The sequence below is a fragment of the Oncorhynchus tshawytscha genome, linkage group LG07, assembly GCF_018296145.1.
Source record: "Oncorhynchus tshawytscha isolate Ot180627B linkage group LG07, Otsh_v2.0, whole genome shotgun sequence".
Taxonomy (NCBI): Eukaryota; Metazoa; Chordata; class Actinopteri; order Salmoniformes; family Salmonidae; genus Oncorhynchus; species Oncorhynchus tshawytscha.
Window position 1 is genome coordinate 5,913,783 of NC_056435.1, and position 25,792 is coordinate 5,939,574.

At 44.4% G+C, this 25,792-nt stretch overlaps 1 protein-coding gene across 5 annotated transcripts in view; it reads left to right on the forward strand.

Moving 5' to 3' along the window:
- The window catches only part of LOC112255144 (rho GTPase-activating protein 6), an 81,267-nt gene extending 57,106 nt beyond the window's left edge, over positions 1 to 24,161 (forward strand). For 2 of the 5 annotated variants that reach the window (XM_042323978.1, XM_042323980.1), the window contains exons 3-13: positions 4,485 to 4,556; positions 10,764 to 11,041; positions 11,204 to 11,399; positions 12,435 to 12,490; positions 14,274 to 14,424; positions 16,617 to 16,765; positions 17,567 to 17,746; positions 19,460 to 19,551; positions 19,739 to 19,971; positions 21,003 to 21,074; positions 21,162 to 24,161. In XM_042323978.1, coding sequence (XP_042179912.1) covers positions 4,485 to 4,556; positions 10,764 to 11,041; positions 11,204 to 11,399; positions 12,435 to 12,490; positions 14,274 to 14,424; positions 16,617 to 16,765; positions 17,567 to 17,746; positions 19,460 to 19,551; positions 19,739 to 19,971; positions 21,003 to 21,074; positions 21,162 to 21,754 — 2,072 coding nt within the window. In that variant the 3' untranslated portion in view covers positions 21,755 to 24,161. The remainder of the gene's footprint in view (positions 1 to 4,484; positions 4,557 to 10,763; positions 11,042 to 11,203; positions 11,400 to 12,434; positions 12,491 to 14,273; positions 14,425 to 16,616; positions 16,766 to 17,566; positions 17,747 to 19,459; positions 19,552 to 19,738; positions 19,972 to 21,002; positions 21,075 to 21,161) is intronic. The other 3 variants (XR_006083683.1, XR_006083684.1, XM_042323979.1) reach the window with 3 other exon arrangements.
- Positions 24,162 to 25,792: the final 1,631 nt, after the last annotated feature.

A 25,792-nucleotide genomic window follows, 5' to 3' on the forward strand; every position in this document is an offset into this window, starting at 1 on the left:
ATGATATCATAACCACCATTGATAAGAGACATTAGTGTGCAGCCGTATTCATTGACCTGGCTATGGCTTTCGACTCTGTGAATCACAACATTCTCATTGGCAGACTCAACAGCCTTGGTTTCTCAAATGATTGCTTTGCTTGGTTCACCAACTACATCTCTGATAGAGTTCAGTGTGTCAAATCGGAGGGCCTGTGGTCCGGACCTCTGGCAGTCTCTATGGGGGTGCCACAGGGTTCAATTCTCGGGCCGACTTTCTTCTCTGAATACATAAATGATGTTGCTCTTGCTGCTGGTGATTCTTTGATCCACCTCTACGCAGATGACACCATTCTGTATACCTCTGGCCCTTCTTTGGACACTGTGTTAACTAACTTCCAAACAAGCTTCAATGCCATACAACTCTCCTTCCGTGGCCTCCAACTGCTCTTAAATGCAAGTAAAACTAAATGCATGCTCTTCAACCGATCGCTGCCCGCACCTGCCCGCCCGTCCAGCATCACTACTCTGGACGGTTCTGACTTAGAATATGTGGACAACTACAAATACCTAGGTGTCTGGTTAGACTGTAAACTCTCATTCCAGACTCAAATTAAGCATCTCCAATCCAAAATTAAATCTAGAATCGGCTTCCTATATCGCAACAAAGCATCCTTCACTCATGCTGCCAAACATACCCTCGTAAAACTGACCATCCTACTGATCTTCGACTTCGGTGATGTCATCTATAAAATAGCCTCCAACACTCTACTCAACAAACTGGATGCAGTCTATCACAGTGCCATCCGTTTTGTCACCAAAGCCCCATACACTACCCACCATTGCGACCTGTACGCTCTTGTTGGTTGGCCCGCGCTTCATACTCGTCGCCAAACCCACTGGCTACAGGTTATCTACAAGTCTCTGCTAGGTAAAGCCCCGCCTTATCTCAGCTCACTGGTCACCATAACAGCACCCACTCGTAGCACACGCTCCAGCAGGTATATCTCACTGGTCACCCCCAAAGCCAATTCCTCCTTTGGTCGTCTTTCCTTCCAGTTCTCTGCTGCTCATGACTGGAATGAATTGCAAACATCTCTGAAGCTGGAGACTCACATCTCCCTCACTAGCTTTAAGCACCAGCTGTCAGAGCACTTGTACTTAGCCTATCTGTAAACAGCCCATCTACCTACCTCATCCCCATACTGGTATTTATTTATTTAGTTTTGCTCCTTCGCACCCCAGTATCTCTACCTGCACATTCATCTTCTGCCGATCTACCATTCCAGTGTTTAATTGCTATATTGTATTTACTTTGCCACCATGGCCTATTTATTTCCTTAACTTACCTCATTTGCACTCCCTGTATATAGACTTTTTGTTTTCTTTTGTTCTACTGTATTATTGACTGTATGTTTTATTTATTCCATGTGAAACTCTGTGTTGTTCTTTGTGTCGAATTGCTAAGCTTTATCTTGGCCAGGTCGCAGTTGCAAATGAGAATTTGTTCTCAACTAGCCTACCTGGTTAAATAAAGGTGAAATTAAAAAATGTAAAAAATTTAAAAATACTATTTTCCAAACACACTGGCTCCAGGTCATGCCAGGTAAAGCCCCACCTTATCTCAGCTCACTGGTCAGACACTCTAGATCTATGGAGAACCATCACAACACACCATTCTTACGTGCCAGATTCAGACAATAGTCAAGGTCCTTAAGGCTTTAAATTTTTTTTTTATATAGCTCACATTCAGGCTGACAATTTCTTTTTTTAGACCATGCAAGCCACAAAGATAGCAGCACCCACCCGTAGCATTGCTCCAGCAGGTATCTCTCACTGGTCACCACCATAAGCCAATTCTACTGTTGGCCGCCTTTCCTTCCAGTTCTCTGCTGCCAATGACTGGAACGAACTGCAAAAATCACTGATGCTGGAGACTCTTACCTCCCTCACTAGCTTTAAGCACCAGCTGTCAGAGCAGCTCACAGATCACTGCACCTGTACATAGCCAATCTGTAAATAGCCCATCCAATCTACCTCATCCCCATACTGTATTTATTTATTTATCTTGCTCCTTTGCACCCAAGTATCTCTACTTGCACATTCATCTTCTGCACATTCTACCATTCCAGTGTTTAATTGCTCTATTGTAATTACTTCGCCACCATGGCCTATTTATTGCCTTACTACCTCCCTTATCCTAAATCATTTGCACATGCTGTAAATAGACTTTTCTACTGTATTATTGATCGTATGTTTGCTTATTCCATTTATCTTGGCCAGGTCGAAGTTGCAAATGAGAACTTGTTCTCAACTTGCCTACCTGGTTAAATAAAGGTGAAAAAAATAAATATATATACAGTATATATATACCTGTTCCACGAACAGTGGGATTTGACTGAGCCAATGGGGGAAAAAAACATCCTTGTTAAGATTTTAAACCAATCATAAAAGAGCATACCCACTGGGCATGGACATCAATTTAACATCTATTCCACATTGGTTCAATGTAATTTCATTGAAATGACGTGGAAGCAACATTGATTCAATCAGTGTGTGCCCAGTTAATAACATCTTGACTGTTTTGAAGACAGATTCATCGACTGTTTGATTAGAGGCGCTCTGGCTATAGACACAGTTTTGAGGTATTTCCTCAATAAGAGTTCCAACCCTTGGTCCAAGCTGCCAGAGGTTTCCTGTGCATTAATCAAAGATCTTGCTAGGAGTCATAGATCTTGTTGACAGCTGACAAAACACTTCTTTCCATTCCTCATAATGATTCAGTCGTTTCCAGATTGAAACTCATATTTGGATCCACCCTAATTCAAAGCATGATGTGAAATTATCCGTATCGTCCATCTGCTGGGGATATCTAATCTTGTGAAGTAGTGTGCTGTAACCTTGATATAATAGTAGAATAATATGCTATAAAATACATTTTACATTGAAGGTGCTCATTCTCTACTTTTCTCAGTGTTAAGTTTCACTTACAGGATTGAGCTCAGGTGACCTGATTCCTTATTATAAAGTGGATGGTTCGAGCCCTGAATGCTGATTGGCTGACTCCTTAATAATCCCTCTTCACAGGAAAGCCTGAGGATCAAGAGGAAATGAGAATGTCCTATGTTTCTTTCCTCTTGATCCTCTATTTTTTAAATATTTTAAATTTTTAAATTTCACCTTTATTTAACCAGGTAGGCTAGTTGAGAACAAGTTCTCATTTGCAACTGTGACCTGGCCAAGAAAAAGCAAAGCAGTGTGACACAGACAACAACACAGAGTTACACATGGAGTAAACAATAAACAAGCCAATAACACAATAAACAAGTCAATGGCACAGTTGAGAAAGGAAAGTCTATATACAGTGTGTGCAAAAGGCATGAGGAGGTAGGCAATAAATAGGCCATAGGAGCGAATAATTACTATTTAATAGATTAACACTGGAGTGATACATGAGCTTGATGATGTGCAAGTAGAGATACTGGTGTGCAAAAGAGTAGAAAAGTAAATAAAATAAAAACAGTATGGGGATGAGGTAGGTAGATTGTGCGGGCTATTTACAGATGGACTATGTACAGCTGCAGCGATCGGTTAGCTGCTCAGATAGTTGATCTGAAATAAAAGTCTCCAACTTCAGCGATATTTGCAATTCGTTCCAGTCACTGACAGCAGAGAACTGAAAGGAAAGGCGGCCAAATGAGGTGTTGGCTTTGGGGATGATCATTGAGATATACCTGCTGGAACGTGTGCTATGGGTGGGTGTTGTTATCGTGACCAGTGAACTGAGATAAGGCGGAGATTTACCTAGCATAGACTTATAGATGACCTGGAGCCAGTGGGTCTCGCGATGAATATGTAGCGAGGGCCAGCCGACTAGAGCATACAGGTCGCAGTGGTGGGTTGTATAAGGTGATTTGCTAACAAAACGGATGGCACTGTGATAGACTGCATCCGGTTTGCTGAGTAGAGTGTTGGAAGCTATTTTGTAGATGACATCGCCGAAGTCGAAGATCGGTAGGATGGTCAGTTTTACTAGGGTACATTTCGCAGTGTGAGTGAAGGAGGCTTTGTTGCGAAATAGGAAGCCAATTCTAGATTTGATTTTTGATTGGAGATGTTTAATATGAGTCTGGAAGGAGAGTTTACAGTCTAGCAGTCTAGGTATTTATAGTTGTCCACATATTCTAGGTTGGAACCATCCAGGGTGGTGATGCTAGTCGGGGGGGCGGGTGCGGGCAGCGAACGGTTGAAAAGCATGCATTTGGTTTTACCATTGATGAAATCACTGGACCAGAGGCTGGAGACACTCAATTGTCATCTTTATCGCTGCAGTGTTTTGATAACCAATGCTCTTTGAAGCCACTGGCTTGATCATCTCCAAAATGGCCGACATACATGATAATGGAAGAGATCAGCCAATGTGACAGCAGGTCATTGTGTGGATTGTTATCAGTGTGTACAGATAACTGACAGTTTTTCATGATTTTCTTTATTTTTTTCTCTCAGATGGACAGAAAAGGAAGAAGTCGTTGAGGAGGAAGTTGGACTCTTTGGCGAAAGAGAAAAATAAAGATAAAGGTACATTGATGTGAAGCCCTCAACATGGTTGTCACTAGTTACCACATCCACAAAGTCAAAAGCCTGCCCATTTCTTCAGTTTCTCTTGTTAAAATTGTATTTTAAACTTAACCCTAACCTTAACCACAATGCTAACCTTATGCCTAACCCTAACTTTAAATGAACCAAAAGTCATTTGATTTTTTAAATTTGATTTATATAGCCAAATGACTTTGTAGCTGTGGTAACTAGTGCAAACCCCTCAGCATGATATTTTATGGAAAGACTAAGTGCTTTGTACTGTACATTTTCCTGCTGTGACAAATTGGTCAAATTAATATAACAGATCTGTAGGCTATGCAAGCAGTGTCCTCCTTGGTAATACGATTAACACTGTTTAACAAGGCAGACATTGAAAGCAGTCCCTTCACTATTGGTGCTTCAAAAGGGACTCGGGAGGCATAAGGATAGTGGAAATATTGGAAAGATAAGGATTGGGTGTATTTTCAGATGCAAACTAGAACCAGGGGTTAAGGGGAGCGCTCTTGTTTGAATTTTTTCTTTGGGTTTTACTTTTTTCTTTTTACGCTGTCACATTTATGAAGACGTTTTCCCAGTCCTGAACATTTAGTTTCCAGAGGGAACAGAAACTTGTCGGTCCCCAGCCCTACACTCTTAGAAGAAAGGGTTTAAAAAGGGTTCTTCGGCTGTTCCCATAGTAGAACCCTTTTTGGTTCAAGGTAGAACCCTTTTGGGTTCCATGTAGAACCGTCTGTGGAAAGAGTACTACATGGAACCCAAAAGGCTTTTACCTGGAACCAAAAATTGTTCTTCAAAGGGTTCTCCTATGGGGACAGCTAAATAACCCTCTAAGGTTCTAGATAGCACCTTTTTTAAAAGTGTAGCCCTAGGCCCAGGTGAATAGAAGAGTGGCTATGAAACATAGACATATTTACTAGGGGAGGAGCAGGGATATATTTAGCAAAGTGGAGCAACTCCTTCTAAGGGGACTGGGCTGAAATACAGCCACTGTGCTTGCATCACAGACGGCATATTTGGCAACGTGCTAACTACAGATCTGATGGAAGGTAGCTCTCCAATAGAGATGGAGGTAAAAACTACTCTAAGTGGTATAACGTACCAGTCAAAAGTTTGGACACACCTACCCATTCAAGGTTTTTCTTTATTTTTACTATTTTCTACATTGTAGAATAGTAGTGAAGGCATCAAAATGATGAAATAACACATGGAATCATGTAGTAACCAAAAAAGTGTTTAAAAAAAATCAAAATATATTTAATATTTGAAATGCTTCAAAGGAGCCACCCTTTGCCTTGATGACAGCTTTTCACACTCTTGGATTTCTCTCAACCAGCTTCACCTGGAATGCTTTTACAACAGTCTTGAAGGAGTTCCCACATATGCTAAGCACTTGCCGGCTGCTTTTCCTTAACTCTGCGGTCCAACTCATCCCAAACCATCTCAATTGGGTTGAGGTCGGCTGATTGTGAAGGACAGGTCATCAGATGCAAGACTCCATCACTCTCCTTCTTGGTCAAATAGCCCTTACACAGCCTGGAGGTGTGTTGGGTCATTGTCCTGCTGAAAAACAAATTATAGTCCCACTAAGCGCAAACCAGATGGGATGGCGTATCGCTGCAGAATTATGTGGTAGCCATGCTGGTTAAGTGTGCCTTGAATTCTAAATAAATCACTGACAGTGACACCAGCAAAGCACCATCACACCTCCTCCTCCATGCTTCATGGTGGGAATTACACATGCGGAAATCACTTACTCTGTGTCTGACAAAGACATGGCGGTTGGAACAAAAAATCTGAAATTTGGACTCATCAGACCAAAGGATAGATTTCCACCGGTCTAATGTCTATTGCTCGTGTTTCTTGGCCCAAGCAAGTTTCTTCTTCTTATCGGTGTCCTTTAGTAGTGGTTTCTTTGCAGAAATTCAACCATGAAGGCCTGATTCACGCAGTCTCCTCTGAACAGTTAATGTTGAGATGTGTCTGTTCCTTGAACTCTGTGAAGCTCTGCAGCAGAGCTCTGCAGCAGAGGATAAGTTCATTAGAGTTACCAGCCTCAGAAATGGGGTCTTCCTTTCCTGTGGCGGTCCTCACGAGAGCCAGTTTCATCATAGCGGTTGATGGTTTTTGCCACTGCACTTGCAGAAACTTTCGAAGTTCTTGACATTTTCCAGATTGACTGACCTTCATGTCTTATGGTAATGATGGACTGTCACTTCTCTTTGCTTATTTGAGCTGTTCGTGCCACAATATGGACTTGGTTTTTTACCAAATAGGCTTATCTTCTGTATACCACCCCTATCTTGTTTCAACAAAACTGATTGGCTCAAACGCATTAAGAAGGAATGAAATTCCACAAATGGACTTTTAACAAGGCACACCTGTTAATTGAAATGCATTCCAGGTGACTACCTCATGAAGCTTGTTGAGAGAATGCTAAGAGTGTGTAAAGCTTTCACCAAGGCAAAGGGTAGCTACTTTGATTTGTTTAACACTTTTTTGTTTACTATATGATTCCACATGTGTTATTTCATAGTTTTGGTGTCTTCACTATTTAAAAAAAAATAAAGAATAACCCTTGAATGAGTAGGTATGTCTAAACTTTTGACTGGTACTGTATGTAAATAACTAATCACAGCAGTAGTCCCATTCTCAGTTTCTCATGTCATGTAAACTCATTGCGTGAGAGATCAGCGGTCGATGAAACATTCCCCTGAGGTACTGGGTTACAAACATAGTGGCTGTGAACATGCAGGCTGCCAAATGCTGTGTCAATAAGGTGTGTGTGTATGTATGTGTGTGCGCGTACATAAGTGTGTGTGTGTTTAAGTGAACATTCTCAAAGTTTGTGGTTGTAGAGAGAGTGGACTGTGTCACCTAGCATATGTGGTTGTTTAGTACATGATGACTCTCCTTCTCCCTCCCTGCTTCCCTCCATACCTCTCTCTCTCCCTCCCCCTCTCTCTCCCCCTCCCCTCTCGCCTCCCTCTCTTCTTTCTGTCTCTCCCTGCTTCCATCCCTCTTTCTCCCTCTCTCTCTCTCTCTCTCTCTCCCTGCTTCCCTCCATCTCCCTCTCTCCCTCCCCTCTTTCCCTCTCTCTCTCCCTGCTTCCCTGCCTCCCTGCCTCCCTCCCTCCCTCTCTTTCCACCCCCTTCTCTCAGCTGTCATGTGTTGTCTCAAAGCTCTGGCTCAATCTGTCACCAGAGCGGGACATGTGTGATGATGTGGCATGTGCTGTGGTCCATAGGGGTTGACGTGATGCCGTACTGGCCTCTGGAGCAGCCTCTCTCTCAGCTGTTCAGACAACCATAGTAAATGAACTTACAGTAGGGTACACACTGCATCAAACTCACTCCTGAGAGGGACCTGTTTATAATGTAGCCTTCTAACACTGCACTGCAACAACAGTATGTGTTCCGGGACTGAAGCAGACATCTGTCTGGGTGATGCCTTTGGCTTGTGATTGGTTGGACCTTGGGTTTGTTGTGGACCGGAAGATATATTGTCATCCAATGTGAACAACGGTTTCCACATTGAACCTAATACGGCTTAACATTTACTGTAGTCTGTATCTCTCTCGGTTCCGGTTTGGAGACGCACTTGCTCTAAAGGTTGTGACTGTAGTTGAATAGTTTAGTTTCTCTCCTAGACAGAGAGTGAGAACAGGCCTAGAGTAGTGCCAGCTCACACAGACACTGTTACTTGAATTTACGAGACTGCCATGAGCCTGTTCTAAAAATGACTTGTAAGCAGGACTTTATTGTTCACTGGAATCAAAGAGGAATCAAAGACCACCTGGCTAATGTGGTGGGCTTACGTGCAGAGAAGTCTTAGACTTACTGTTAAGAAATGGTTCCTTGTTGACTTATTTATGGGAAAATGTAGGCTGGGTGAGAAGTTTTATGAGATTTAGTTTAATCTGTTTTATTCGTAGCATGTGCAGTAATCTCTTTTCGCCGTGTTCATCGAAACACTGATGGTATCTTGAAATGTTTAATTGGAGATTTGTTTCACGTTGTTAATCCTGAGCTGCGATAAACCAAGTCTGTAAACAGCTATTTTTAGCTTAATCCCTTCTCTTTCCATTGTGTGAATTGAATTTCCATGAATCCCTTCTCTTTCCATTGTGTGAATTGAATTTCCATGAATCCCTTCTCTTTCCATTGTGTGAATTGAATTTCCATGAATCCCTTCTCTTTTCATTGTGTGAATTGAATTTCCATGAATCCCTTCTCTTTCCATTGTGTGAATTGAATTTCCATGAATCCCTTCTCTTTCCATTGTGTGAATTGAATTTCCATGAATCCCTTCTCTTTCCATTGTGTGAATTGAATTTCCATGAATCCCTTCTCTTTCCATTGTGTGAATTGAATTTCCATGAATCCCTTCTCTTTCCATTGTGTGAATTGAATTTCCATGAATCCCTTCTCTGTCCATTGTGTGAATTGAATTTCCATTAATCCCTTCTCTTTTCATTGTGTGAATTGAATTTCCATGAATCCCTTCTCTTTCCATTGTGTGAATTGAATTTCCATGAATCCCTTCTTGTGTGAATTGAATTTCTTTCCATTGTGTGAATTGAATTTCCATGAATCCCTTCTCTTTCCATTGTGTGAATTGAATTTCCATGAATCCCTTCTCTGTCCATTGTGTGAATTGAATTTCCATTAATCCCTTCTCTTTTCATTGTGTGAATTGAATTTCCATGAATCCCTTCTCTTTCCATTGTGTGAATTGAATTTCCATGAATCCCTTCTCTTTCCATTGTGTGAATTGAATTTCCATGAATCCCTTCTCTTTTCATTGTGTGAATTGAATTTCTTTCTTTTTCTCCCTTGTCTTCCTTCCCTTCCTCTCTATCACTCTGTCTCATACATGTCGGTCATGTCTCTTGCATTGTCTCTTGGTCACCATGATAACAATACATTGTTAATATTGTTTTTACATATCGAGAGCTTGGGACTATAAGGTTCTATCTGCAAAAAGAGGATTCTGAGATAATTGGCTTTAAAGTTCCAAAGCCTAATTTGTGTCAGCAATTTGTGTCTTATATTCTTTTGAACTAAACAGGAATTGGGATATTTAGACTACTATACCACTGTAGGTAGAGAACATTGACCAGAACAAGGCTATGTCAATAACAACATTTAGACTAAAATGCAGATTCTACCTGGAACCAAAAAGGGTTCTTCAAATGGTAGTCCTATGGGGACAGCTGAACAACCCTTTTAGGTTCTAGATTGTAGTTTTTTTTCAAAGAGTGTACTGTCAGGGACCTGTGTCTGTTAGGGGAATTGATACATCCTGTTAAAGGAAAATACCAACCGAAAATGATCTTTTGGTATTTTTTTCATTAGTCCACTGTTGTTTTTCATTAGTCCGCTAGAAGCTGGGTAGACAGTGATGGCTGAGTTCCTCACTGGAGATCCAAGTACGTAACTTGAATTTCCGTGCCAAGCTCCCATTGACATCAATGCATGATTTACACAAACGTCTGAGCTACACACGCACTTCTCCAGTTAGGATTTGGCGCTGAATCAGGAAACCTTTAAAACATCATTTGTTATGTTTTTATTTGTATTTTTATACTATTATAGCACACGTGAAGAATGTCTCCTTTTTCTCTCGCGGGCCTACCAATGCCTCAAAGTAAATATGATGTAGTTGAATATGTGGATACGTGCGCAACAACACCTGCGTCCAAATATTCAATGAGTGAATTAATACTCACTGAAGAATCAATACAGTAACAATCATAATCTAAAGATCTCTATCGTTCACAACACATTCACATGGAGGACCACACACGTCTTTCATGCATACACAACCACACACACTCTCTCTCTCTCTCTCTCTCTCTCTCTCTCTCGGCCTCTGTCTCTCCCTCTCGCTTTGTCTCTCTCGCTCTCTGTCTCTCTCTCTCGGGCTCTGTCTCTCGATCTCTTTCTCTCGCTCTCTGTCTCTCTCTCTCGCTCTCTGTCTCTCTCTCGCTCTCTGTCTCTCTCTCTCTCCCTCTGTCTCTCTCTCTCTCCCTCGGTCTCTCTCTCTCCCTCAGTCTCTCTCTCTCTCCCTCTCTCTCTCTCCCTCTCTCTCTCTCCCTCTGTCTCTCTCTGTCTCTCTGTCTCTCTCTCTCTCTCTGCTAAGAATATTGTATTTACATTCCTCTCTCTCCCTCCCCTCCCCTTCCAGAATGCATACCCCAGGCCTTCGGTATGGCCCTGTCCCAGGTGATCGCCAACGACCGGACCCAGAGGCAGCGCCAGGATAGCCTGCGTCAGGACCCTCCTCACAGGGAGGAGCATAAGGACCCGTCGGACCTGGTGTCGTCCATCCTGCAGTTTGCCACCAAGAGGTCCACCAATAAGGAGCTGTCCAGCAGTAACTCCTCCCTCAGCTCCACCTCGGAGACAGCTAACGAGTCCACGTCGCCCAATACGCCCGAGGCTGCCCCGCGGGCACGCAGGAGGGTGAGGGTCTCCCCCACACGCCTACTGTACCAACTCCATACACACACTCCATCGCCGTGTGAGTGTGTGTGTGTGTGTGTGTGTGTGCGTGTGTGTTTGTGTGTGTGTGTCTGTGACCTCAAGTAGACGTCAGCTTGATAATGCTCTCATTGTGGTCTGCAGGGGGGCATGTCGGTGGACTCCATCACAGACCTGGATGATAACCAATCCCGCCTGTTGGAGGCGCTGCAGCTCTCTCTGCCCGCTGAAGCACCCAGCAAGAAGGAGAAGCACCGGGACAAGAGGCTGAGCCTCAACCCTATCTACAGACAGGTGCCTCGCCTGGTGGACAGCTGCTGCCAGCACCTGGAGAAGTATGGTACGAATGAATACAGCCCCTCTCACTGATCACACCTGGGGCCTGTTCAGTAGGGTACAATGTAGCAAAAGGTTTTGCAACGGAAACCGAAAACGAGCGCAGGTAGCACCTCCCTGTTTCAAAACATTTCCTATGTGTTGGACACGGCTCTATTCCTGTGGTCAAAATCCTCGTCTTTGTCAGGGATCACTCACCTGATCTGATTCGAGCCCCACATCTTTACCCCGCCCTTCACTGCCCAACCAGCCCCACATATTTACCCTGCCCTGCACTGCCCAACCAGCCCCACATATTTACCCCGCCCTGCACTGCCCAACCAGCCCCACATGCACTGCCCAACCAGCCCCACATATTTACCCCGCCCTTCACTGCCCAACCAGCCCCACATATTTACCCCGCCTTCACTGCCCAACCAGCCCCACATATTTACCCCGCCCTGCACTGCCCAACCAGCCCCACATCTTTACCCCGCCCCGCCCTGCACTGCACAACCAGCCAACCAGACCCACATCTTTACCCTGCCCTGCACTGCCCAACCAGCCCCACATATTTACCCCGCCCTGCACTGCACAACCAGCCCCACATCTTTACCCCGCCCTGCACTGCCCAACCAGCCCCACATATTTACCCCGCCCTGCACTGCACAACCAGCCCCACATCTTTACCCCGCCCTGCACTGCCCAACCAAGATGATGTAGAAACAAGGCAGTAGTGTCTGGCCATTCATTCCCGACACTCAGTGAACCGACTTTGCAATCCTTCTCAACGTGGTACCCTGGGTTTACTCCCCCCGCTCTCCCGCAGTCTTTGAATCCTCACTTGCTGGACTGAGCGTTAGGAGCTAAAGTCCTCTAAGGCGTGAATGGGCCACAGCAGCGTTGGTTTAGGTTTGCTGGTTTATAATCTCTGTGTTGAAAGGAGGCGTATGGCGGCTACGTCTTCACGTCTCTTCCATCTGTGATTATTCGGCCTGAGTGTCTCTTTGACCAGTGGAGGATGATGCTCACTTCTGTCCTCCGCTGTTTCTTCTGACAGGTCTTCAGACGGTGGGGATATTCCGAGTGGGGAGCTCCAAGAAGAGAGTGAGGCAGGTGAGAATCTGGGAGAGGCACTTTTTGATACTTCTCACACATTGCTGCACAAAGCTGTTGTTTTCAGCCCACCGCGAGTGGTCGGCGACCTCTTTAAACTTAATCCATCTTATTAATAGAGGATCTTGTATCGATAACTCAGTTGAAGCAAGCATTGATTGAAATGAATTACACATTTTATTAATTGACTGGTTCTGGTTGACAATATGGTTTTATAAGTCCTTATTATTATTTTTTTAACAGGGACCAATGCTAATTACATTATATTTCTGTATACTGTGATATAGATAGAAGCTATTGAAATGAATGTATATAGATAGAAGCTATTCAAATTCTGATATGTTGACACAATATATTTATATTCATGCATTGGTTTTGATATTGCCGCTGCTTCGGAGAATGCACACCCACTTAGCATTAGTTCAGCGTACGTTATTAAAGGAAGCAGAGCGGATGAACTTGGCCCCGGCTGAAGAGCCAGGCTCCTCTGTAGTCGTGGCCCTAGTCTACAAAGGGACGCAGTCGAGCCTTAATGCCATATTGTAATTCAAGCAGGGCTTGTAGCATTCATTTCCATCCCAGGGCCTGTATTCAATTTCCATCCCAGGGCCTGTATTCAATTTCCATCTCAGGGCCTGTATTCAATTTCCATCTCAGGGCCTGTATTCAATTTCCATCTCAGGGCCTGTATTCAATTTCCATCACAGTGCAGATCTAGGATCAGGTTTGCCTTTTATATCATAATTAATCAGATTACATGGACATGTATGTTCTGCCTATATCGTCATAGTCATAGTGTGGTTTTAAGTATTTTTTGCTCGCCATTAATTTTTCTCCCTCCTTTTTTTCAATGTCAGTTGAACGTTTGCTTTTGGTTATTATGACAGAAAACTCCATTCGTTTAAGTGTTGTTTTTGGACAATGTCTCTGTTTTTTTAAGGAGATTTGAGTGTTTTCTGACTTGTGTTCTCTGAGTTTGGACTTCTCCGTCTTCTCTGTATGCGTAGCTCATACGCAACGCTCACAATGGCAGATCCTAATCTTTCGTTCAAGTCAGCAAAAACACAAGCACTGGTGCCAGCCAGTTTCAGCCTCGGTCTTAAATGGTGTTGTTTCCGTTCTGAGATGGGGAGTGTATTTCTATTTTCAACATCTCACCGTTTGAGGGAATACAAAGCTATCAGCGCGTTGAATCAAAATGTCACCATGTGAGACAATCTACATGACTTCTCACTGTAATCCCCCGTTTACAGACTTGAAAAAGAATGGACTATATCATCGACATCACTAACAGATCGTATTTTCAAAGTTACTTAAATCTCAACCATCTCTCACTTTAAGGAAGTAGCTATATGATTAGGCTACTTCCTGCCAACATTTAGATCTGTAACCAGGTTTTTATCTAAAACACAAGCTATAATCAAACTTCGCTATAATGCTTGATCAAACACTATACTTGCTTATAATGCTTATCTTACTGGACTAAGTGGACCCATTTTAATCCTGAGTAATGCTAGGGGTCAGATTGCAGAGTAAGCAGGTTGACACAGTATGGGAACAGAACCGGTTGGACCAGGACTAACTGTGAGAATGTTTTCACCACCAAGGTCACACCTGGTGTGTGTATATCTGTGTGTCCCCGTAACGTGACTGGAATGTGTTCACGTGTGATGCGAATATGTTTGAGTGTTTCTCTGAGTTCACTTTCTAACTGTAGTCGCTGTACATTAAAGTATGTGGACTACATGGTATATCTCATGTTCTGTTTTACTCTGTCTCTTAGCTGAGGGAGGAGTTTGACCGGGGAGTGGACGTCCAGTTAGATGAGGAGCACAGTGTCCACGACGTGGCCGCGCTGCTCAAGGAGTTCCTCAGAGACATGCCTGACCCTCTCCTAACCAAGGAGCTCTACACTGCCTTCATAAACACCATGTGTGAGGAAACATCAACTTCACTACTTATGAATACTACCCTCTGTGTGCAGCATTAGAGTCAGTCTCTGCCCTAGGCCCAATCACCTTCGTTGGCCTCTTTTAGTAGGACACACCTTCAGTTTGCACTAAACCCACACTTAAGAGTGTATACTTGGTTCAATGACCCACAGGCTGTATGCACTGTAAAGGTTGGGCTTTACCCTACCAGAGTGCATACATTGTGCCAAGTGTTGTGTATGTGAATGTCATTGTCTACATGTGCAGTCGTAGCCAAAAGTTTTGAGAATGACACAAATATTCATTTTCACAAAGTCTGCTGCCTCAGTTTGTATGATGGCAATTTGCATATACTCCAGAATGTTATGAAGAGTGATCAGATGAATTGCAATTACTTGCAAAGACCCTCTTTGCCATGCAAATGAACTGAATCCCCAAAAAATGTTTCCACTGCATTTCAGTCCTGCCACAAAAGGAACAGCTGACATCATGTCAGTAATTCTCTCGTTAACACAGGTGTGAGTGTTGACGAGGACAAGATCACTCTGTCATACTGATTGAGTTCGAATAACAGACTGGAAGCTTCAAAAGAAAGGAGGGGGTGCTTGGAATCAATAAGATTGCACCTAAATCAACCATTTATCAGATCATCAAGAACTTCAAGGAGAGCGGTTCAATTGTTGTGAAGAAGGCTTCAGGGCGCCCAAGAAAGTCCAGCAAGCGCCAGGACCGTCTCTTAAAGTTGATTCAGCTGCAGGATCGGGGCACCACCAGTACAGAGCTTGCTCAGAAATGGCAGCAGGCAGGTGTGAGTGCATCTGTACGCACAGTGAGGCAAAGACTTTTGGAGGATAGCCTGGTGTCAAGAAGGACAGCAATGAAGCCACTTCTCTCCAGGAAAAACATCAGGGACAGACTGATATTCTGCAAAAGGTACAGGGATTAGCATGCTGATGACTGGGGTAAAGTTATTTTCTCTGATGAATCCCCTTTCCGATTGTTTGGTGCATCTGGAAAAAAGCTTGTCCGGAGAAGACAAGGTGAGTGCTACCATCAGTCCTGTGTCATGCCAACAGTAAAGCATCCTGAGACCATTCATGTGTGGGGTTGCTTCTCAGCCAAGGTAGTGAGCTCAATCACAATTTTGCCTAAGAACACAGACATGAATAAAGAATGGTACCAACAAATCCTCAGCGAGCAACCATCCAGGAACAGTTTGGTGACGAAAAATGCATTTTCCAGCATGATGGATCACCTTGCCGTAAGGCAAAAGTGATAACTAAGTGGCTCGGGGAACAACACATCAATATTTTTGGTCCATGTCCAGGAAACTCCCCAGACCTTAATCCAATTGAGAACTTGTGGTCAATCCTCAAGAGGCGGGTGGACAAACAAAAACCCACAAATTCTGACAAACTCCAAGCATTAATTATGCAAGAATGGGCTGCCATCAGTCAGGATGTGGCCCAGAAGTTAATTGACAGCATGCCAGGGCAGATTGCAGAGGTCTTGAAAAAGAAGGGTCAACACTGCAAATATTAACTCTTTGCATCAACTTCATGTAATTGTCAATAAAAACCTTTGATATTTATGAAATGCTTGTAATTATACTTCAGTATTCCATAGTAACATCTGACAAAAATATCTAAAGACAAACTTTGTGAAAATTAATATTTGTGTCATTCTCAAAACTTTTGGCAACGACTGTATGTCTATCTGTATGTATATTTGCCTATGTGTATATATGTGAGAGTGTGACATATTTCAAATTATTTAGACTGAATCCTCACTCTTAACCTCTTACCTCTGACATCTAACCCCTGTCCTGTACCTCTATAGTGCTGGACTGTGAGGAGCAGTGGAGTGCCACCCAGCTCCTGGTTCACCTGCTGCCAGGCTGTAACAGCGACACCCTGACTTCTAACCTCTAACCCCTGTCCTGTTCCTCTGTAGTGCTGGACTGTGAGGAGCAGTGGAGTGCCACCCAGCTCCTGGTTTACCTGCTGCCAGGCTGTAACAGCGACACCCTGACCTCTAACCTCTAACCCCTGACCCCTGTCCTGTTCCTCTGTAGTGTTGGACTGTAAGGAGCAGCGGAGTGCCACCCAGCTCCTGGTTTACCTGCTGCCAGGCTGTAACAGCGACACCCTGACCTCTAACCTCTAACCCCTGACCCCTGTCCTGTTCCTCTGTAGTGTTGGACTGTAAGGAGCAGCGGAGTGCCACCCAGCTCCTGGTTTACCTGCTGCCAGCCTGTAACAGCGACACACTGCACCGCCTCCTGCAGTTCCTCTCTACCGTGGCGAACCATGCCCACGACAGCCAGGACAAAGACGGACAGGGGGTAAGGCGAAGACCCCTTCTGTTACCCCCACCACTCCCCATGATTCCCAAAACAACCACATGCCCCTACCCCTAGACCTCCCTATAAACTAGATCTGAGAGTATTGGATAGGTGTGTAACCGGCGTCAAGTTCAACAGCATATCTTCCTCCCTCACTAACTCGCACTGAGACTAGTTCTCGCGATCTCGGGTTCCTGGGGGAGGGGGGCACAAGGTCTCAGGAACACGCAATCAAAACATTGTCATGTCATTGTGTCCCTCTGATGCATAGTGACTGATTTGGTCTCTTGATGTTATCAAGGGGATGAGGCTAATTCGGAGGGTTGGATACAGAGGGCTGCTGTTCTGTGACATCGTGGTGAAGTCTCAGTTTAGCCATTGTTGTGTGTTCTTCATGGTAGTTGTCCAATCTGTTTAGCTAGTTATTTTCCTGAAGCACTCAATATCGTATTCAATGAGGTCAATATAGTATTCTATGAGGTCAATATGGTATTCTATGAGGTCAATATGGTATTCCATGAGGTCAATATGGTATTCCATGAGGTCAATATGGTATTCCATGAGGTCAATATGGTATTCCATGAGGTCAATATGGTATTCTATGAGGTCAATATTGTGTTAATGACAGTCAATTGCACATGTTTTCCTAGTCTAATGTGGCTGTATGTGATTCCATGCTATGCAGGAATCACATACAGGACACACAAAACTGTATGCACTCACTGTACTCAGTGGCTTTAGATAAAACCATTTGCTAAGCAGCTGGCATTATTGTTATTCCTATGTCCTCATCTCCTCCAGGTGACGGGGAACAAGATGACCTCTCTGAACCTGGCCACCATCTTTGGTCCCAACCTGCTCCACAAGCAGAAGAGTTCAGATAAGGAGTTCAGTGTGCAGAGTCCGGCCCGCGCAGAGGAGAGCACCGCTGTCATCGCTGTCCTCCAGAGGATGATCGCAACCTTCCACTCCCTCTTCATGGTGTGTGTGTGTGTGTGTTGATATCCTACCCATTCTCCTGTTTAGTCCCTCTTTATAATACAACCTTGCACGTATATGGTAATTGGACAGGCAGGTACTGTGTAATTACAGTAATGTATTCCTAATAGCCAGCAAACAAGCTACAATGAATTATCACTTTAGATTGGCCAGTAAGTAAGACTCCCTTGTGAGTTCATTGTATACACTGTACACAGGTGAGGTGATGCAGTTGTAGAGAAGTTGCAACAACTACATAACCTACATTGTGTAAACTCAATCTGTTTTTATGTAGTTATCACGTCAAATGCATGGGTTTAGCACTGACACATTTGATGAACTCTCTATGTCCTAGGTCTGTATACAGCCATAACATTTCCATTACCTCTGCCTGTCCTCTTTCTTGCCATCACACATCCCTCCCTCCGCTCAGACCGTGTAATTCAGGGTAGTGGCGGGACGCTGGAAAGAGCTATTGTTAGTGTAACAGTATTACTTTAGTCCATCCCCTCGCCCCTACCCGGGCCGAACCAGGGACTCTCTGCACACATCAACAGTCACCCTCGAAGCATCGTTACCCATCGCTCCACAAAAGCTGCGGCCCTTGCAGAGCAAGGGGAACCACTAGTTCAAGGTCTCAGCGCAAGTGACGTCACCGATTGAAACGCTATTAGCGCACACCACCGCTAACTAGCTAACCATTTCACATCGGTTACATTAGGTCCTGAAATGTTATCCCTCGTGTTTTTCGACTGGGCTGTTGTTTGCTGAAGGTCCTGACGTAAACCAATAAAGATGTTTGCAGCTCTTTAGTTGGATGTGTTTGGACTGTCGTGCTTCATTGCCAAATCACTTATTTTATTGCCCATGTATTTCATTGCCCATTGCCCAGACACTATACATCAGGGATGGGCAACTGTTGGGGGCAACAACAAAAAACTCAACTCGTTATGAGGGGCCACAGTGGCTCGTGGGTCGGCGTACATTTTATTTTTAAAGTTAATTTTGTGCAATTCTGCATATTTTGCCATGGAGCATAGAGAAGATTTTGCATTTTTATAACTCATTTCGTGTAATTCTAATAATTTTGCCTTGGGGCGGAGAAAAAAATGTGCAGTTTTACAGCTCATTTCCCGCAATTTGACATATTTTGCCATAGGATGGAGGCAAATGTTTGTAGTTTTTAATATGATAACTGATCATCAATGGACCCCAACCCGGTCGGTAATTCAACCACGCTGACGATAAGTTTAGATAGCTGGCCGCTAGACTAACTTACCAATCTAAATTTAAAAAATAAATTACAAAATGCTGAAATGGGCTAGTTGAGTGAATTCTGATGCACAACCAAGTTTCTAAATTGAACCTTGTATATTCTATTATTCTTCCCCCCCAAATATTTTTGTTTGTTTGTTTTTGGTGTGAAATTGGTCCACGGACCAACATAAGGGTGTAGTCCGTGGGCCGCCAAGTTGCCCTTCCCTGCTATAGATGGATCCATAGACTGGTATTTAATAGTATTCAATGTTATACTATGTGTTCATGTATTGACTGGCTTGTGATCACCAAACCTGAAGATGGAAAAAGTTAGACTCACTTTCACCATGAGGTTGTCTTTGTCAATAGCACCCCCTAGTGCTCTATCATGTGCCATTACATACATAAACCATGTTTTTTTGTACTTGTTTGGTCATGTCTGCTGTTGTCTGTGTGTAGGTGCCCCCGGACCTGCAGAATGAGGTCCTAATGAGTTTACTAGAGACTGATCCTGATGTGGTAGACTATCTGCTCAGGAGAAAGGCATCACAGTGAGTACATTGGTTCCACTGCACATATCACAGTCACACATTTTGAGTACTCATGGAAAGTAGTTGCTTAGCCTGGTGTTCATGTCTGTTGAGAGAAAGTGAAGAACCCATCATCTTTGGCAATATAATTTTATTCTCTCTACCCATCCTTTTCTCTCCCTCATCCATCCCTCCTTCCACTCCACAGGAGTCCAGACGTGTTGCGATCGGAGGATCCTTTCTCCCTGAGCGAGAGGCGCTCCTCCAGTGACTCCAACAAGGTCTCCAGTGGAGAGCTGTCCCCCTATGACAACAACTCCCCCATTCTGTCTGAGCACCAGAGGGAAGGGACCAGCCCAGGGTCAGAACAATACACCCTGGTGAGGCAGGTGGCAGGACGGACACGGGACACCCATGGGTCCAATCCTTGGGTCTCAAAAGGTGAGGGGACTACTGTCCAGTCTTACTTAAGCTGTGGTTGATATGATCGTGGTGATGGTGGTGATAATTATGATGATGATGATTACGATGATGACGATGATGATTGTGGTGGAGGTGATGATGATGATGATTGTGGTGAAGGTGATGATGATAATCTTAATGATGACGATGATAATGATTGTGGTCAAGGTGATGATGATGATTATCTTAATGATGATGATGATTGTGGTGGAGGTGATGATGATGATAATCTTAATGATGATGATGATAATGATTGTGGTGGAGATGATGATAATTATCTTAATGATGATGATTGTGATAAGGATTATCTTAATGATGATGATGATAATGATTACCGTAATTATGATGATGGTAATGATTGTGGCGATGATGATTATCTCAATGATGATGATGATGATTATCTTAACGAGAGACGAAGGTCGAAAGTCATGCGTCCTCTGAAACACAACCCAACCAAGCCGCACTGAATCTTAACACAGCGCGCATCCAACCCGGAAGCCAGCCGCACCAATGTGTCGGAGGAAACAACGTGCACCTGGCGACCCTGGTTAGCGTGCACTACGCAAGGCCCGCCACAGGAGTCGCTGGTGCGCGATGAGACAAGGATATCCCTACTGGCCAAAAATACCCTAACCGGCACAACGCTAGGCCAATTGTGCGTCGCACCACGGACCTCTCAGTAGCGGCCGGCCAGAGTCTCTGATGGCACAGCTAGCGCTGCGATGCAGTGCCCTAGACCACTGCGCCACCTGGGAGGCGGTGATGATAATCTTAATGATGATGATGATTGTGGTAGAGGTGATGATGATAATCTTAATTATGATGATGATGATTGTGGTGAAGGTGATGATGATTCTAATCTTGATAATGATGGAGATGATGATGATGATTGTGGTGGTGGAGGTGATGATGATGATGATGATGATTATAATCTTGATAATAATGACGATGATGATGATGGGTATGATGGTCCCTAAACATGGTCATGTTCATTATGTCCTATACGTCAGAGGAGCATGCTAATATCTGGGGAGCTTGGCATTCCACTCTGAAACCAGGGCTGATGGACCAGCCTTATGCAGGTAAGCTGTTGAAATGTAACAATCACATTTTTTTACTTTTACGTATCTTAATTTTCTGACTTTTTCCATTGACATCTGTATCTCAAGGTTCCCATAGCAACATGTCAGAGGGCAGCTCACGCAGCTCCCAGGAAGGACTTGACTGTCTCCAAGGCGATGCCAGGCAGGTGGTACGACGGACACAGACCTCGCTGGGCGTGGCCGAATGCAGGCCCCATCCCCCTGTCACACGGGTCTGTAGCAGCCCTCACAGCAAGGCGGGACGGCCGCGCCTCCTGCTGAGCCTCAACCCTGTGACCCCACCCCTACCGTACCCTGACAGCCAATCAGCAGCCAGCAGCGCAGAGAACCTCCCCCAGGGCATTAGACACCAGGCTAACCCCAGCCCTAACTCCGCCCACTCGGGTCCTCCCCCTCCCCCTTACGGCGGCTTGTCCTCCAGGCTCTCCCCCTCTGCCTCTAAACCAGCCCAGCCTGTCTCCCCCTCCCTCGCAGCACCCCCTCACCAGCACCCCCTGCAGGGTGGGAGGGCAATGGTGCCACAGAACTCAGCCTCCCCCACCACGGACAGCATGGTACCCATGAGCCAAGAGTGGCAGGACTGGCAGAGGGACAGATGGCATATCTGGCAACTCCTGTCCTCGGAAAACGCAGACACACTCCCAGAGACACTGGTGTAAGCTGGACCATAGGACCGTGGGGTAGTGTTAGCCATCCCTCCCTCCATCCCTCCCTCTGTCCTCCCCTCCGTCCTTCCCCCTAAACATGGGCGCCATGGCGTTGTTTACATGTGCAGCTGCTGCCTATACTACGGACTTGGTACAAAGTCACTAGTGTTTCCTATTTGCTATGTATTGATCCGCGATTGATGTTGTATCCTGGTCATCCCTTTGCATGTTATTAAATATTCTCTCTGAGCTGTTTCAGAGAGGATCAAAATGAAACTGTCAGCAAAACATACCTCAAACGTCAAGTTTATCAAGTTGATTCACACTTGCATGTCCACTTTTCGATAAGGACCCAGTTTAAATTGAGCTGCATGAAATATGTAGAGGTGACTTTTGAAGACAGGAAGGTTTAATGTTTATGGCAACAATTTGATAAGCTACAGTCAATTTACATGACCAATCCTACCCTTATATATTTACTGAAGTCGTCACATATATTAGTGATCGCTGCTAATATTCAGAGGGTATTTACTTGCTGATTATATCCCGGTAAGTACCGCACACGTTTGTATGAGTTTTATTCAATGTCAGTCACCAAGTAACAGAGCCCATAGTACAGTTTTGCAACAGTTTGTATATAAGCATTATAATGTATTTTATGTCGGCCTAGCTAACATTTTTTTTTACAGGCTGTCTAAATGTTTGTGTCGTGTGGTTTTAACTCGGTTGAAAAAGATAACGTCTGTCAAAGCTTTACTAAGTTGAGTTCTAAAAGAACAGTACTGTGTCAAAGTTCTTTAATTCCTTGACTCTCTTTTCATCAAATGTTATTCTGGGCGTTTATAAAGTCTCATCTGCTTTCTCTCTTTCCGTAGTTGACATTGTTCTTTTAGCTATTGGATTTCACTTCACCATGGTTGCTACAGCATGGCTTATCTTACAAGCTCATATCAACATAATTCATTCCAATGATTCTCTCATTCCATTAGGTGGTTGATGTCAAGGTTATGGCTGCATAGGAATATTAAAAAGACAAGTTCATTGCTGGCCTGACAAGTTCATTGCTGGCCTGACAGGTTCATTTTTGGCCTGACAGATTCATTGTTGGCCTGACAGGTTCATTGTTGGCCTGACAGGTTCATTGCTGGCCTGACAGGTTCATTGCTGGCCTGACAGGTTCATTGCTGGCCTGACAAGTTCATTGTTGGCCTGACAGGTTCATTGTTGGCCTGACAGATTCATTGTTGGCCTGACAGGTTCATTGTTGGCCTGACAGGTTCATTGTTGGCCTGACAGATTCATTGTTGGCCTGACAGGTTCATTGTTGGCCTGACAGGTTCATTGTTGGCCTGACAGGTTCATTGTTGGCCTGACAGATTCAATGTTGGCCTGACAGGTTCATTGTTGGCTTGACAGGTTCATTGTTGGCCTGACAGGTTCATTGTTGGCCTGACAGGTTCATTGTTGGCCTGACAGGTTCATTGTTGGCCTGACAGGTTCATTGTTGGCCTGACAGGTTCATTGTTGGCCTGACAGGTTCATTGCTTTCTCTCTCACTGTATTTGTCCGATTGATATGGGATTTTATGAGATATTTGCACTTACCGTACTCTACTGGACTCTGGGAATTGCCAAAGCTTTTTTGATTCCTCCTTTTCAACAACAAAACAAACACGTCTCTTGCTTTTGTCATTACATTACATGTCTGCCTCTATTTTTTTTGTAAATGTAAAAATGGTTAAAAAAAAATGTTTGAGCTTTATTTAACTAGGCAAGTCAGATAAGAACAAAGTGTTATTTACAATGACGGCCTACCCCGTCCGAACCCAGACAATGCTGGGCCAATTGTGCGCCGCCCTATGTGATACAGCTCTTGATACTCTATAATTTACCTGGTGCTTTTTGCTCCCAAATACACCAGTAGTCTACAATCATTTCCTAGTTTTGTGGATATTTGCTGGCAAATACTGCACACTTTCTGAATGGTAGTTTGTTTGTTGGTTCATTTCAATCCATCTGCATGTCGAGAGGAATTTGAAGTGTGAGAGACATTTGAATTATTTACAAGGATTCGCACATTTCTACATATCTTCACAGTGTCCCTAAAATGACATGTCGAATACTCGTCCCATCTTCACTTCTATAAAAAAACGCTTTCAACAGCTTGTGTTTCTATGTACTATTCTCAATGTCTGTGTGTTTGGAGTCAAGTATGCCATGGATCCATGCTCTTTGAAAAGGATTACAACTGTTATGTCTGTTCAGTATTGTAATATATGGAAATAACTGATTTTACTCCCCCCCCCCCCAAAAAAAATCAACAAACACATGTATATGTCCCGAGTTTTGATCTGATGTCCGCTTTTGTAATGTGTGTCGTCTTAAATATGCCATTGTGGAATTAAACGTGGAAGAAGGTGTTTTGTGTACTTGGTTTGTCTTATACACCTTTTACCAGTGGCGATGTAACCCATTTCGACAATACATGAATGTTTGACGGTGTAATAACAGTGTAGAACCAAAAGAGGGGACCCTAGATCATTTTTCTTAGTCGTTTTGTCCACAGGTCATTCTAAAGATACGTTCTTAAACGTTCTTAAAACAATTTGGATATATTTGGACAATTTGATAATTCTTCACCTTGAAAGAGGAAAAATAATCTAAAGGAGAGAGGAGGAGAGAGCAACAGAGAGAGTGTGGAAGGGAGGAGGGGTAAGAGTGAAGACCAAGACCTCCGTAAGAACGTTCCACGCTGGCGGCTTTAATTCCATCTGAGCTCAGGAGAAGTCCTACATCTGTTTACGGCACAGAACAGAGCTGAAAATGAACTTCCAGGAGATCATTACCCAAATCTTAAATGGGTATGTCCTGCTAATTGCATGTGTAAGTACAGCCAGAGAGATGTGGTCAGAAGACACAAAGATTCCACTGACTTCAGAGCATCATAAAAACACGTGATGATCATTAGACCCACTCCAATTTGCTTACCGCCCAAATAGGTCCACAGACGATGCAATCTCAACCACACTGCACACTGCCCTAACCCATCTGGACAAGAGGAATACCTATGTGAGAATGCTGTTCATCGACTACAGCTCGGCATTCAACACCATAGTACCCTCCAAGCTCATCATCAAGCTCGAGACCCTGGGTCTCGACCCCGCCCTGTGCAACTGGGCACTGGACTTCCTGACGGGCCGCCCCCAGGTGGTGAGGGTAGGCAAGAACATCTCCACCCCACTGATCCTCAACACTGGGGCCCCACAAGGGTGCATTCTGAGCCCTCTCCTGTACTCCCTGTTCACCCACGACTGCGTGGCCACGCACGCCTCCAACTCAATCATCAAGTTTGCGGACGACACAACAGTGGTAGGCTTGATTACCAACAACGACGAGACGGCCTACAGGGAGGAGGTGAGGGCCCTCGGAGTGTGGTGTCAGGAAAATAACCTCACACTCAACGTCAACAAAACTAATGAGATGATTGTGGACTTCAGGAAACAGCAGAGGGAACACCCCCTATCCACATCGATGGAACAGTAGTGGAGAGGGTAGCAAGTTTTAAGTTCCTCGGCATACACATCACAGACAAATTGAATTGGTCCACTCACACAGACAGCATCGTGAAGAAGGCGCAGCAGCGCCTCTTCAACCTCAGGATGCTGAAGAAATTCGGCTTGTCACCAAAAGCACTCACAAACTTCTACAGATGCACAATCGACAGCATCCTGGCGGGCTGTATCACCGCCTGGTACGGCAACTGCTCCGCCCACAACCGTAAGGCTCTCCAGAGGGTAGTGAGGTCTGCACAACGCATCACCGGGGGCAAACTACCTGCCCTCCAGGACACCTACACCACCCGATGTTACAGGAAGGCCATAAAGATCATCAAGGACATCAACCACCCGAGCCACTGCCTGTTCACCCCGCTATCATCCAAAAGGCGAGGTCAGTACAGGTGCATCAAAGCTGGGACCGAGAGACTGAAAAACAGCTTCTATCTCAAGGCCATCAGACTGTTAAACAGCCACCACTAACATTGAGTGGCTGC